The following is a 16,448-nucleotide window of genomic DNA, read 5'->3' on the forward strand; positions in this document are numbered from 1 at the left end:
CAGAATTTAAACTAAGACACACCTCTTACTAGAAATATTGTAACCTATAGGAGTCCTTATGTTTAATAATTAATATTAACTCTGAGCTGAATTTTTAATGCAATTAGAAGCCTAAATAGTCTATAAATACTCTATGCTTGGAAACATTTAAATTTTGAAAAATTTTGTAATAAAATATTGTCATGATCTTAATTTTGGCTTTAGGAAACAGATATAGCCAAGCAATATTTTACAAATCTTAGAAGATTTATGAACTGACCACATTTCATTTGGTGTAGGAATTCCAAAGTTTGACATAATTTTTATGCACTGCTGCCTTGCAGCATCAAAAGGTTTCCCACTTTTCACCAGGAATTTCTTCTTTTAATTAGAAGGTATAGACAGAAATTTATTGAAGCTTTTTTTTACTTATAAGCATGCACCAAACCACAGAAACATTATATTTTGTAGTACCTAGAGAAAATAAAGATTTGTCAAGCATTAGAAATCTTTACTATGATGTAATAGCATAATTTATTGAGACTTTGAATGCTACTGTAAAGGCTTAATAAAAAATTATACTATTAGAAGTTATGGATCCCTTTTAGACATAGCCTATACCTAACAACTTCCCAATGTTCCGTGGAATGGTTTTCAGCTACCCTGAAGGCTCTTTGACTAAACATTAAATAATTTAATTTAGTATTATTTTCTGCAAAATTATTCAATTTTATTTACTGCTTATTTGGTATTACATGTGGACAAATGCTTTGGTTAGTTATCTGTTATTCTATGAAACAGTCTTAAAAAAACACAAATATGGTCATTTTAAGCCTTTACCACTTCAGTGCCACTCCTCCCCCTAATCATCACAAAGCTCGGAAATGCCTTAATATGTGATGATCAGAGAAATGTCAAGGCATATGGAATGCTATTTTCCCTCTAAAGCTTATCATTCTCTTTGCACTAAGTGCTTCTGATCCAATTTGTAAAGATAAGGCATAAGTGTGGGAATGGAAAGGGTTGTAAGGGTTCACCAAGAAAAGGTAGGAAAAGCAGAGTTTCCAGGGAGGGGATAGTCCCTTACAAAGACAGGAGGGATATTCCCAAGACACACAGGAAGCTTTACAGGGAGATTTTTTTTTTTTTTTTTTTTTTTTAGTACAACTGGATGACAATATAAGACATCAGAAAAAGACGAGGTAAATGAAAGCAATTGTGTGAGCTAGTCAACAGCCAGACCTCCACAGTCCCTTCAGAGTGACCTGCCCACTGGTGATGACAAGTGTAATCCCCTGCAACAGACACAAACTAATCTGAGGCACTGATTTTGGCTAGAAACACTGTATTTCACTATGCTTAGTATCACCTTTGCCATTCAACAGATGTTTCCCACAGGGCAATTTGTGTTGTCAAAGAGCTCTTCATTATGTGATGAACACATCTCCTGCTGGCTCCTGTGCTGAAAGGTTCAGAGAAGCAGGAACAGCCAGAAAAACCTTGCAGAAATTTCTGACAGACTCCAAAAAAACATTCCACTCAGGACACTGATAATTCAAAGAGGCAGGTAAATTTCACTCTACCTACCCACTGGTTTGGAAATTCAAGAAAATAAATACATGAGATGCAGGGGAAAAAATTAGTTAGCATAGAATTTCTGCAGGCTGCACATGCACAGCCATCGTCACCCTGAACAAGCTCAGGTCCTGACCCGTGGTCCCTTCTCTTTCCGTAGCACCACCACCTAGGTGGACAAATTTCCCTTCTGCTCAGAGGTATTGCCAACACAGAAAGATAGGGCTGAGACAGGGCAACAACAGGCTTTATTCCCTCCCCACAGCATACTCTCTCTCTATCATTGATCCATTTTCCTTGAAAGTACTGCAAAATGTGATACAAATTGTATTTGAATTCTCCACACTTTGGTACTTATTTTTCATATCCCTCCTTGCTACGTTGAAAACAGTAAAATAACGATATACACAGACTCAATGTCCAAAAGAAATCTTAAAGTGTTATCTCTGTAGAGAGCTTCAGTTTTTAAGTAGCTAATCAACTAGCTTGCTAACCAGAGATTTTTGCCTTTGGTACTTTCCCACAAGCCATATGTACATTTAAAAAGAATTTGATACTGAAATGTGATTCCTCATGAGAATGAAAGATTACTTTGAATCAGTTGTCCCAACTAGTCAGGATTTAGGAACCATGCTCAGGTACCTCACAGCTGCTCCTCAGTGCAAGATCCAATAACATCAGGTTTCAGCAGAAAAATTAGTATAGTATTTTCAATGCTTGTGTTCTTATCTTGTGTCAATAGAGCACAGGACTGCTGTAGTTTTGATGAAAAGCTGTGTGAATACTGGACGCACAAAAATCTTTCTTCCATAAATACAAGTATTTTTAAGCATGAGATCTGGTCTTAGGAAGTAATAATCATACAAAGAGTTTTTGATTTCTGTTTTGGAAAATTATCAACTCTGATTTGATTACACTGGAATTTATAGCTAGGATGGCTTTTTACTTCTTTGTTTGGTACTCCTTCGATTGACAGTGGTAGAAATGCTCAGGCAGCATCCTCAGAATTATTTCAGACAATTCCTCCATATGGAATATTCCTCTAGTGAAAGATATCTCACAAAAATTTAATACAGTATTTAAAAATTCAGCTGCTTGCTTCAACTTCAGCAATTTGCTATTATACAGGGTAAGTGGACATTTCTGGAGCCTTCTTCATCTAGCTGGCAAAATGTCTTAATATTCAGCATTATAAATCTAAAAATGTAACCACCTAGTCACTTCAATTTCTACTTTTATTGTTATGTTTCCTTAATGCTGGGCAGTGCTTGCACAGCAAGGTCTTTCCTTCTCCCTGCAATACCTCAGAGAAATTGAATGTCAACAAAAAATGCCATAAAAAAACCCTGCCTAAATAACTTACAGTATCTGATATAAAATTGCACTAAAAATAGAGACTGATAAACAAAACAAACAAAAAAAAAAACCCTCACAGAGAATAAGCAAGAGGGGCTTACTACAATGAACATGGAAAATGAATACAGCCAGCAAGGAGGTTTGCAGCATGTTGAGTAGGATGTGGGGCACAGAGCTCCAAGGATGCCCTTGAGCAGGGTTGTGGTACTGCATGGAGAATGTATCACAAGGGAGGGTTTTCCCAGCTCCACTGAGCTCCGTGAGGGATGTCAGTGACTGGCAACAAGCAGACTTCATACACTCAGCTCCTGGCATGCACAACCTGACTCACTATCTCACAAGTTTTTTCTTTTTACAAAAATAACCCATTTTTGGCCTGTAGGCTACAAACTTTAGAAAGCTTCACAAAAACCAAAACTCAGTTTGGTTGAGGACTATCTATAGGAATGTGGGCAGAGACACGTCTGTACAGCAAAGAACCAATTAGTAATTTTGTCAAAAATTATTTCAATTCTAATATATAATTTATATAATAATATATAGCCTTTTCAAATACCAGCTAAGACAACAGTGAATAAAACCTCAAACTATTTTTTTCACAACCCATTCTTCCTTTTCTTAGTTGAACACAATGAGGTCATCAAAACTATTCAGAAGAGGAAATAAATATTAGCTAAAGAGAAAAAAAAGGTTAGTTTTAAACCACAGTGATTCCAAAATCATCCTAAGCAATTTGGGAGCCCTACTATGCCACAGTGCACACTCCATGAAGCATGGTAGAAACCATTGGCGTTGATGTTTTTATTGTGACAGGGATTTATTGTGCCATTGTTCTCGACTTCCCTTTTAAGAGGGCTATTTAATTTATGATTTGTATGTAAAAAACAGTTTTTAGTGTTGTCATTAGCATAATTAATAATACCCCGCTCTCCAGGAAGTGGACATCTGTCATGTGGGAGTTCTGTACACACAAACTTTGTCATTCTTTTGATGTCAGAATAACCTCTGGAGGTATTCCAGGTCTCTAATAATAGTAATGCCAATGTAAAATCTTGGTTACTAGGAATAGCAGACCATAGAGTATGTGAAGCACATGGAACATTTATTCATCTTCTGTTATCATAAATCAGTGGTGGTGAAGTGTGATGCTTAGCCTAGCAACAAAATTTGCAAATATATCTGAATTAAAACACTTTTAGAGAGTTAGTACAGAAATAAACCTTTCTTTTCCTGCTAGATGAGTTTAGAAGCCTTATAGTTGTAGTAAAGGTTGCATCCTGGACTGACAGGATGACTTACAGTTACTGAGCTTTATCAAGATAACATTTTAAAATCTATTATTAAATAGATTTTTTTTCATGCTTATTTTGAGGTGGAAAAATCATGGAAATGTCAATGAAAGACAGAAATATCTCTGTGCTAATGTCAATGGTGTACATTAAAAGGACTGATTTTAAAGTTGTATTTAGCTTGACAACAATCCATCGATCTATTTACAGCAATAATATTTCATTTAGTCCAAATGCAGCAAAAAGAAAAGCATAATTATCAGTCAGTGTTCCATTAATAGCAAGAGAAAAGAGTCCTGCAGAGCCACAGTAATTTCTATACTCTGACTTTTTTTTTTTTAAGAAAACAAATGACAAAACCACTTAAACTCCTCGTTTACTCGGTATCAAACGGAAAAAAAATATGTACCTCACAAATTGCTCCTACACAGTTCACCTCAGGAAATTAACTTCCCTTCCAAGACTTTTGGGTCTGATGGAGAAACTTGATATAACTTCAGATATTTTAAATTCCATTAAATGAGAAGGCTCAGCAGAATGACCACACCAAAAAATTACTTTAAGAGAATGAACTTTGTGAAATTTTAAGGAGCCAAGGGCAGCAGTAAGAATAAGGGGACATTTAGAGGATGAACCCTGTCCCCACCACTGCTGTTTTAGCTTAGCAGGATCTATCCCATCCTTTTGTGCTACACAAATCACATGCTGATTTTGGCAACCCGTCAAAAGCAGCTCCTCTAAAAAAGAATACAAAACTGGGCATTGATGATCAAGCACCAAAATGAAACTAACAGCATAGCAGAATGGAAATCAGACAAATCTCAAAATCAGTGGTTCTTGGCTCATCTTATCCAAATCAGCATCAAAATGTTATTGCTGATCAAGAAGGGAAAACTGATACTCAAGAAGTCACTTCATGATTCTGCATCCTTTTTCTTTATCATTCTACTGCAAATCACTTTAATATCAGCCTTTATTCACCTTTGTCCAACACTTGTATTCTGCTTTGGTAGCAAAATGGAGATCCTGATGGGGAGCATGACAGAAATCTCTGTTACAGTTCACACTCTTGTTGAGACACTGAGTGTCTCAACAAGACAATTCTACCCCTATCTTTTAGTCATAACCTCCCCATTTAGGAGTTCAGTGGGACATGGAAATCCCCTGATCATGTCCATCTGGACCCCATAGCAAGAGAAGGAGAAACTTAGATCAGGGACAGGGTAGAATTGTTCCTAATGATGTGGCTCCTATTTCTGCCTGCTTGTCCTGACACATCTCTAGGCTGAGCACCACAAGTCAGGGTCCATGAACTTGCTGGATATGTTCAAGGACCAGAGGATCCTCTGGGTGTGCCCTCCATGATGCTGCCTTTTGCCTCCATGTTTTTATTTTTTTACTATTACTCCTCCTTCTTTTTCTCATTTGTTGTCTTCCACGTAATCTCCTTTTCCTTGTCTCATTAAAATGAAATTGTCTTTCAAGGAGTTGGAGTTGGGAAGGGAATAGAAGGAGCTGATGGCTGCTCCCAGCACAGGAGATTGGTGCAGGCAGCAGCCATCAGCAGGGAGAGGGAGAACCCCAGCCATGGTTCATCAGGGCTGCCCAGAGCTGCCAGACTGGGAGCTTGAGCTGCCCTACCTTCCTTCTCACCCCACTCCTCTCATGGAAGGAGGAGAGGAAGGCTGTGGTACATTTTCTGAGGCTGTACCACACATGACAATGCATTGTGATGGGTTTGCCTTATAGATGACACATGCCCCACTTCTAGCAGCACTGCTCATCTTTGGGCAGGAAATCCTCTCCCCTCGTGCAGGCAAAGCCTGTCTCCCTCCTGGCTCTGGCTCCAGCACTCTCACCTCCAGGGCAACTGCTAAACACACATACACCTGACTTCTGGGGAAAATATCTAAACAGAAAAGGATTAAAGCTGTAAAGTCTTACAATGAGATGGGTTTATAACAGTTCAACTTAAATGCTGGAGGTTTTTCATCATATTGATATTTTGTGATTTTCTTTTTGTGGGCAGGAAAATTTCCTAAATAAAAGCTGCAGTTTATCTCTTGACATATACAGGCAGGGGAAAAATATTTTAAATAGCTGCAAGAAACTCTTCTCATCTTACTCAAAGTAAATGGTTAGAAAGCCACTTACCTCCAGTTGCCACAGTAATTTCACGTAGAAAATGTCCATAAAATGGAAAATCAAAGGACAGATTCACTCTCTGAAAGGAATAACAGCAGAAAATAAAATCAATATTGAGCAGAACATTAAGAGAAAAAAAGATGAACAGTCATCCACTTCAAATATCTCTTTCATTGCCTTTTTTTCTCACTGGAGTCTTGCTATTCTTAATTTAGAATTGCCAGTAGCTAACAGGGAAGAATTCTGAGGAGCACTTAAACACTTAAAGCAGTGGAACATTATAGCACAAAACTTCATAAAAGAAAAGACATGAATAGATATTGTAACTCAATCACAAAAATAAAATTAATTAAAGATTTGTAGAGTTTCCCCTTAAAAAACTGTCGCTTTAACTGCTTTCATAAAAGGACCCATCAATATCAAAAGCCTTAGAAATACCTATGTTTTACAGGATATCTGCTACTTTGGCTGCTGGCTTTCTGCTGCTCTGCCACATGAACCTTCATGTGCTGTCCCTGACATCCTGCTGCTGCCTGGGAGCTTGTCTGAGGAAGGCTGGTCACTGGAAGGCAATTCCTCCATCAAACCCATATGACACCATTCCCTAAAATTGTCTACACTGCCAGCTAGTAGATGGAATGGTGTATAAAGAAATATTCAACAGAAGCAATAACAAACTCTACTTAAGCTACATATTGAAAAATAAAGTAAATAAATAAAATTTTAATAAGAACCTTTTTTTTCTTCATCCACCTACAGGTGACTATCCTCTATCAGCTGAATTCATAGCACAGAATTGTAATTTGGGGAATGAACTCTTCTACTCAACTAAGCTCACCATAAAGCAACATTCAAATTCAAACTCACTTTACCTCTCTGCCTATGGCTTTATCTTTTCCCATCTATTCTATTCCAGTCCCAAAGCTCAATGATTATTGTGGCCACTCATAATTATCACCTTGTGTGCTACCTGGTTAAACTCTGAATAAATTAGTGGTCATGGCAGAAAGGAGTGCTGAAATCTCAGCATGGTCTTTTCACTGTTTAAATATAATATCCTGTGAAAAACACATCTCTTCCACAGTGGTCCAAATAGTAAATATGAAGTGAGCATGCAGTCCCTTATTCCTTCTTTTGGAGGACTTACAACAGTAAAAGCTGGTGTGAAGATGAGTTGTTGGTGACTGTCCCTCAACCATAATTTTTGATGACTCCACTTAAAAAAGGGCAGCAGCCCACACATTTTAAAAAAGTGGAGGGGGAAGGAAAAAGAAAAGTACTCATGTCTTTGTTTTTCCTCCCATTATTTCTGTCTTGTATTTGTTACTTTCAGATTGTATCTGAGTACTTCTCTCAGGAAGAATTATATTTACATCAACCAGAAATGTTTAAAGAATTATTTAGCATGAAATTAGCAGTTGAAGACTTACAGTAACTTTAAGTGTTTGGAAAGGGATGGAAAGATTTGCTTTCCATTTAAATGGAAGACAGAATTATGACAGGATTTATTAGCACATTTTTTGTTTGTTTTTAATTAGAATGCAAAATCCATTTGCAATGTGTTAATTGGACTGAGTAGGTTCTAATGACCTTTTCTGTATATACATAAATATGGATGTACAACTGAACATTTTTAATAAAAAATGGCATATGCAAAAGACAGCACATGAATTAACTCACACAAATATTCTTTTACCATGCTCTACAGCTTTCACTGCTGAAGTGTATGCTACATCTGTGAATGCACTCCATTTAAATGATGTCCTTGCTCTAGCAAACATAATTTGAAGAACTCTGTTGAAACTACCAATAGTCTGACCAAAGTTTCTCTCTTTCCTTTATATGCCATCCTCCATTTTACCTATTCACTTTGAATCATAGTAGCCATTGAGCTACTTCAAATGAAAACTGTGCCCCCTAAGCTGTCTTCTAGGTGGCTATAATATAAACATTAGTATAAATATGTTTGCAACAAAAACTTGATCCCATTTCCACTCAAGCCCAATAAAGATCTCTCACTGACTTAAGTCAAAATGTGACACCTTAAATTCTGACAATGTAAAAATGTTTAACATAGCAAATTTTTTAGCATAATACTGTAATAACCAACATGATTTAAGTATCATTTTGAAACACAATATTCTAACAGTCACTAAAATTTTGCTTTTACTTCCATGCTAGAAAGCATACTTCATTTTTAAGAAAGAATATCAGAATTTTCAATTCACTGAAATAAAAATGTTCTCTCCGTGCATAAGTGATAGAATGGACTGGGAGCAAAGGGAGTTGAGTTCCCAAGAATCACATATCCTGTATTCTAGTTCAGTGTTTCACTAATCGACTCTTAGACATCTAATTTAAACCCACTGAATATCAAAGCCACCTCTAAAATTGTATTATATGGTTAAGAAGATGGTGGCAATATATTGAAAAAACATCTTTACCACTAGGGTTATAAATCCTGTAGTGTTAGACATTTTAATTGTTCCATTAATATATGCTTGCTACTTTCCACAAAAAATTACTATGCTGTTTATAAAATCAAACTATCAAATGGATCCTCTCCAGGATTCCCTCCAGTCCTTAAGACTTTTCTTGTAGAAGCAAAACAAACTGACAGCTTCTGGGAACTCTCAGGGTTATTTACTTCCAAATGAAGGAAAACACACAAATTGAGTGTAAAATTGTCAGCATTCAAAGAATCCCTGACATTGTAATTTAATTCCTTAATATTTAGCATGTGATGATTTAACTCCTGGTTCTATTGTCAAATTGGAGAATAATGTTTAGAAAATATCATGTAAATCATTGAGTGCAAGATGTGCAAAATGGCCTTTTAAAAAGAGTAATGGCAAAGTTTATGGGAGAGAAGGTAAGAGGTTGCTGCTGAGGTAGGTATGATCTCAAAATATACAACTCTGCAGTTGTACAGCTATAAAAATCACATCTCCCTGTTAAACACCTTTGTTGTGTAGTACATGTGGATGTTGTTTACTTGGACACAAACATACAAAAAATCAATTATAGATGCATAAATAAGGAATAAAACCTTAGAGGATGACTCTCTGATTTTAATCCTTTGGGGGGACATAAAACAGACCTGAAAAAGGGGTCTTTATGTAGAAATGGCTGCAGCCACTCAAGTTCATAGTCCAAGACATTTGGGTAAGCATGAAAAGAGATGGATATCAGTGTGCTAAACAGGGACCAGAGCTTTGTCTGCTGGAGCTGGAAGAAAGGCAGAGGGGACACCTGCCATTCAGAAGAAAGGTCTTAAACCACTTGCTTTGGGGAGAAACAGTTGAAGCCCTCAAGTTTTCATTTGCCATGCTGAATGGTCCTCTACAATGACCCCCACATAGACCAAAAATATAGCCTTGTTCTAGCCTCTAGTTTAATAACTTCACAAAATGTTCCCCTTGGGATGGACATTTTAGCTGCATAATCTCAGAGATCCAATTGGAAACAAAGGTGAAACAAAGACATGGAAGGGTGTCACCTTTACTAATCATTAAACATGGGTTAAAATTTTAAATTTATTTATTGGCTTTTCTTTCGGCATATTTCCATTCTTTCCCTCAATGCAGGGCACCAGGATCCCACATAAAATAGACAAGACAGAAAACAGAGGTCCTCACTACCTCAAGGTACCCTTGAGGGTCTTTTTCCCCTCATTAGAATCAAATTGTCTAAAGAGAATAGCTGATACACTGTTTTATGAAGTCTACCCCAAGGATCTATAACTGTCTGAACCCTCTGCATTTGCATTATCCCTGACTGCCTACACTCTTTTACCTATGAAAGATATGTTTTTTGAATTGGACTCTGTGCCAGTTACATGTGCTGGATTTATCACCTCACTCTGCTTTCTATATTCTGATTTAAATACCACTGTATTTCTTTCTGCTGCCTCTTGCATTCATCTGAGCAGTCACCTGGCTTGTGCCAGGGAAAAAACAGATTAAGTAAGGAAAAGATGAATTAAACTTGTGCTTTCTCTCAGCTTTAAAACTGTTAAAGACATCTGCATCTTTAAAAACTGTACAGCTTTTAAGTAGGGCATTCACTAGATTTTGTTTTAAACTGGCAAAACCCAAGGACTTTTTTTTGGAGCTAAGTTGCTGAATGGATGAAGCAAGAGCGTCTTCAAACATAGTTCTGAGATGTAATTTTCTGTATTCGATTTTTGCTAATATTGGCTCTTCTATGTATGCAGCTTCTAGCCACAAGTGAGAACCAAGAATACAATCTCTATATCATACAGTATTTAATTCCATTTCTAGGTGCATAAGCCCATTATTTTCATACCCACCTTACCAGCAGCATGACTACAATAAGTTAAATATGATTGTTATTTACACTCCAAATTATATATTTGCTGATAACCTAAAATTTATTTGCTGATAACCTAAAAACATAATTTCTGTTACTATATGACAATCTCATGAGCTTTATCAGTTGTCCCAAACGGAAATATAAGAATGAACCCTCATATAAAATAGAAGTGCAAACATACCACATACATTCCATGAGAAACTTAAAACTTCATCAACTTCATCCTCAACAGAGATCTTTTACTATTCAACTCAACAGTAAAATTCCCTCTGATTTCAGCAACACAACTGATTTACCTTTTGATAGTTTGTGATTCTTAGGGACAGAGGAAAATTTTAAACGTATGTTTAAAGGCATTTCTGAAGGACTGTTACAGAAGGTTCAAAAGTTCAAGGAATCCTTTGATAACAATAGTGTAAAGACTTCCACAGCTTAACTAGAGTTCAAAGACATAGCTCTATGAACAATAGTCATGGTACCTAGTAATACTGCGATGTGGATCTCTGGGGAAAAATATCCATGTTAGCCAAAAAGAAAAGGATAAAATATCCAAAAAAATATCCAAAAAGAAAAGGATAAAATAACTTACTGCTGCTTGACGGTGGGTATTGGAAAGGATCCCATGAATCTTTACTTTGTCCTTCTCCATTTGGTCTATATTGACCCACAAATCCCGGCTGGTAGAATCATAGGGGCCATACGTCCTTGATGTATAATAATTATGATCTGTATCCTCCTGAAATAGGGAAAAAACACAGAAAAAAATCAGATTATAATTGAAGATGCACCTTAGTTTTATATAAAACTCACCCTTGAAATACTGAGTCCTGTTGCTCCTTGAAGAACCTCAGCAATGAAGGAAAAGAGTTAGAATTGTAAATATGTTGCAGAGATAGCTCTGCTCCTAACCACTAGCAGTTGACAAGGCAGTTACCTCATGCAATCATCTTATATTATGATTATAACATTCACTATCCCAAGTACCAATTATACAGGTTGTGTAATAATCACATCAGTGAAATCTATGGCAAAATGTGTGATGCCGTATGGAACAAGACGAACAATTCCTATAACAATGGTCATACCCTAACGAAGCCATAAGAACCATTCATGGATAACACCTTAAAAAAATTGTAGTTTTGAACATTTCTGAACATAATTCACTAGACTATCCTATTTAAGAACATCCAAAATATTCCTAATAGCTGTAGGCTTACAATGCTATGTGTTTTTAAAACTCTGAAAGTCTGGTTTACTGTAGATTTGCCCTTTCAAGACAGAAAAACATATACATATTTGTGGAAGAAATCTTCCTAATTCTCGTGGTTTTAAAAAATACAGTAGTTGTTGTCATGCTCCCATCACAGAAAATTTTTGTTAAGGTTAATTACTGTGAAGGTCTCTGCCTTCCTGTCTAAGACAGAAGAAAAGAAAAAAAGAAAAGAGTGTGTGGTCTGAGGCAAGAAATGAAACTCATCTCAGATTCCCAGTCTTCCTTTACTCAAACCAAGCTTTTACAACCACAAATATTTAAATCAACAGCATTGCCAGCTCTCTGCTGAATAGCTACAAGTAATTCTATAAAAGTAGCACATGCTAGTATTTCTTAGTTCCTTCCTCAGTTCCTCCCCTTCTAAGACAAAGTAAAAAGCCCCCAAAAGCCTTGATTTCTGAGTTTGAAAATAAACTCAGAAAATAAAAAGTACAATAGAAAATTAAAGAGGAGGATGTAGAATTTGGAATTACCCTGGTGATGAAGCCACTCCCCTCCTGCTGTGCCTCCTGTATCCAGCCAGCCACACGGGAGTACCCTCAAATCAGGCTGCGCTGCCCTGCAGAGCTGACATCCCCTCCCCACAACCCCAGATCGTACCCAACCCATTCCTACTGACATGATCCTGAGCTGGAGACACATGTGGCAAGGACTTATATTCTAATGACATCATTCATGTCCTAGAGTAAATATATTGACCATAAATCCTGTTTCAGCTGGATTTGACCCTACATTAACATCATTACTGATGCATCTTACGTTAGCTGTTGCAGATATAGTCAGGTTATTTTCTCCTTGACAATTTCTGTGTCTTCTGCTGTACTTTGCATGCCAGGATGTACTTTATATTTCCAGTAAATCTCAGTAACAATTCTGAAGCAACTTCCAACAGATTCACTAACCCTAGGTTAGTCACACAAGAAAACATAATTAAAACTATACTGTCAGGAAGATGACAAAAGCCAGACATCTAACCAAATTCTTTCCTCCTTTAATGGTCAACAGAAACAGTTATTGCTGCCATGTATACAATAGAGGTACTGTAAATTCAAAGGTTTTGAAAACAAATATGTATTTCCCCGTCCAATTTACCACTCAGAATAAAAATTCCTTAGTAAATATTGGTCACATTTAAGGCATACAAAATCTCAAAGAAAGAGATCCAGAGACAAATAACAAGTAATTACAGTTTGTTTCAGAAACATGCAATATTTAAACTATAGTCAAAACTGTGCAAAGTTTTTTTGCATTTCAATTTTTTTTTATAGTTAATAAAGCTACCCCAGTTAATTTCTAGTACCTAAACCCCCCCTTCCACAACTAGAAGGCTCTAGCACTGAGCCTAGTTGGTAACTCTATAAGAATGTTTTAAATGGTATCTTGACCCATGCCTAAAGCAGATTCACCATACAGATTGTAAATCAAACACTTAAATTACAGCCTTCATCTCAAGATTTTGGCACTGTGTGAGGAATTGTTTATGTCTAACAAATTTTGTATATAAAAGGTCTCATTTAGTATTTTAATCCAAGTTAAATAATCTTAGATTCTTTGCTTCTACTTAAATGATAGAAGGAAGGCAGAATTCCTCTTCATAGCCTTCATGCAGATGTATTTTATGAATATATTATTAATTCTTTCTCTCCACATCCTAAATTTTCTTAATCCTATCTGTAAATTTACAATCTGAAACAAAAAGGCACAGGCAGCTAACAACTAAAGTTGATGTGAGCAGCTTGGGAGCTCCAAATAAGGTTAGGATCCAAGCTTCTGCTCCAAGTCACTGCTTTCATAGTTCCTAATTTGCATTGCCATGGAAATGAAATTCTTGGAATCTTTAATAAATATGATTTCATTGGTATCATTAGATACCTACAACTTTTCATTCTGTCAGACCTGTTTATATTCTTTGACTGATTGTACCTGCTTCATAATACATTCCATTCCCTACAGGTAGATACTATACAAGAAGATGGAAAAATGTTTAAGAAATTTTACTGAATTTGGATGTAAACTACTCAATGAAGAAAATAATTTTAATAGTTATATGAGACAGATTTAGAGTTTTACTGATAATTAGAATTCTATAAAGATACAATTATTATGAGGAACAAACTTCTTAAGTATCTATTAGTGACATTGAAGCATGTTACTGAAAGGAAAGCAAAAAAAGCAGAGAACATACCCTTTACTACTTCAAGAAAGCTTTCTTTTTTCTTTTTTAGGTATTTGGGGGATATGAGCATTATCTCCCACTGGATCTCTAAATGTGCAATTCTGTCCAAATTCTGTTTATATGTGAAGTACATAGCAGCTTTCTTCTATTGAACAGTCCAGCATTAAAGCAATGGATTTTCCCAGATATTCTTTGCACCAGCTATGAGGATTACTGTTGGCAACCTTTGTGACTATAAAGGGAATATTTATTAGAATATCTCTCATAACACTTTTCTTTTGGGGAGAGAAGTTATTTTTAACCTCAGGCAATACTTGATGCTGAGTTGCCATCTTATTTGTTAATTGTAGAAATTAATTTCTTAGCTTTCACAAGCTAAGTGATGACACTTTCACAAGTGATAACACTTTGAATATATTCCCATACTTCTCCAAATACAACTGAATTTTTCAGGAAAGCTGAATATGTTCACTACTCATAAAAGCTCAGCACAACTGAAGATTAAGCCTTCTTTAAATACTTGGTGTGTCAAATTCAAAGACTTAACATCCATTCCATACATTAGATATTCAGATAATCCCAAATACAGTCTAAATGTCACATATTGATTTCATCAGTAACTGCTGTTGCTTAACAGATTAAGGCTTCCAATGTGTGATGTGATCTTTCACAATCAAGATAACATAAAGTAACTATATGTGATATTTAAAAGTAACAACTACATTATGCCTCTGACATTTGTTCAAATTATTAGCTGGGATTCTGGCCAAAAATAGGCATGAAAATAGTACCAAAACTAACATGAAACAATAAAGCTTCCTCTCAATGTTCCTCAGTTGCAAGATGTGGGTGGAATGTGTATTCTATTCCCATCTGTTAGAGGTGGGGCTGTTATCTTGTGTTAATTGGGCAGTTTTCTTTATCTCTTTCATGACACATCCTCCCTCCAGGCAATATCTTCTGTTAGTGGGCCACTGAGTCTCACTGCATGACTGACAAAAATTACATCATCCATTGTGAAATGCTCCACCCAGTGGGAGCAGCCAAGCATTCCTACCTGGATATAATCTGAGGTTTGGAACACCCCAGTAGCCTTTTCCCACTGAATTCCCAGAGGAAGACCAGGCTATTTATACCACTATTGAACCTTCAGAGGAAACCTACACCCTTCTACAGGATCACTGCTCCAACAGAACCACATCTGTCACTGCAGGAGGACTGCAGCCACCATTTTGATTAGACTGCTACCAACACCCTGACCCACAGGATGTCAGGTTGCATTTTGACTCTGTTGTTTTGTATTACTGCATTGTTTATTTTATTTCTTTTTTCTTCCTTAATAAAGAACTGTTGTTCCTACTCCCATATCTTTGCCTGAGAGCTGCTTAATTTCAAAATTATAATAATTTGTAGTGAGGGGGTTTATATTTTCTATTTCAAGGGAGGCTCCTGCCTTCCTTAGCAGACACCTGTCTTTTCAAACCAAGACACAATGAGGACACCATGATTCCATCTCTCAAGCTCTCTCTGTAAGATTGTAATTCAAGAAAACTAATAACTTCAACCAGAGGAAAAGCAATCAGGAATGAGCTCTGCTGTTGCACAATAGTATGTTGTAGAAAACATCTTGCTTTCCTGAGAAAGGAAAGGAAGACATCCACAAGGCAAATTGTCATGGATCAGCCAAGCAGATGGTCATTACATTCCAGCAGATAGTTCTGGCTGCCTTCCCCCAGTACTGGAACATTCTTTGTGACATTATCAATGAAAAATCAATTGATTTATCAATCAATACATCAATCATCCCTTCCAAGGATCCTCATCATCAGATCTTCCTTATCAAGTGCCATGAGTTATTGCCAGATGCAATAGAAGACAGGGAAGACAGGAATTTAATTTGATAACTCTTGTCCCTTTAAATATGCTACTTTATTGAAAGTGCATTTCCGTCTTCAACTGAGAAGACAACATAATGTAAAAAGTCTGAAGTCCTCAAGGATATGGTGGTAGACTTTATAGATACTTTATTTTTATCACTGTAAATGGATGGTCTGGTATGTGATTTCTAACAAAATACATTAACAAATTGCTCAAATATTGCTCAACTCACAGATTAGGTTTATTTTTAAATTAAATGAAATTTCTGCTAATATTGGCCCCAAAAAAATTAGTTCCAAGAAAATTTGTCACCAGTTACTAATTTCATTGTCATTACTTCTGAATACAAACATGTCTACATTAATAGCCTATGAAATTAATCAGAGAATTGTGTTTTCCATAAGGTGCATTTGTAGACTGAAAGGAAAACACTGAAAGAAGA

General features: G+C 36.3%; 1 protein-coding gene across 1 annotated transcript in view; it reads right to left on the reverse strand.

Annotated features, from left to right (window-relative positions):
* The window catches only part of PLXDC2 (plexin domain containing 2), a 253,050-nt gene that overhangs the window by 106,402 nt on the left and 130,200 nt on the right, over positions 1-16,448 (reverse strand). The window contains exons 3-4 of the mRNA XM_054273816.1: positions 11,269-11,415; positions 6,354-6,423 (exon numbers count right to left, since the gene is read on the reverse strand). Of these exons, the coding sequence (XP_054129791.1) occupies positions 6,354-6,423; positions 11,269-11,415 (217 nt within the window). The remainder of the gene's footprint in view (positions 1-6,353; positions 6,424-11,268; positions 11,416-16,448) is intronic.

The sequence above is a fragment of the Melozone crissalis genome, unplaced genomic scaffold (assembly GCF_028551555.1).
Source record: "Melozone crissalis strain CALT ecotype California unplaced genomic scaffold, PUWL_Pcris_2 ptg000016l_1, whole genome shotgun sequence".
Classification (NCBI taxonomy): domain Eukaryota; kingdom Metazoa; phylum Chordata; class Aves; order Passeriformes; family Passerellidae; genus Melozone; species Melozone crissalis.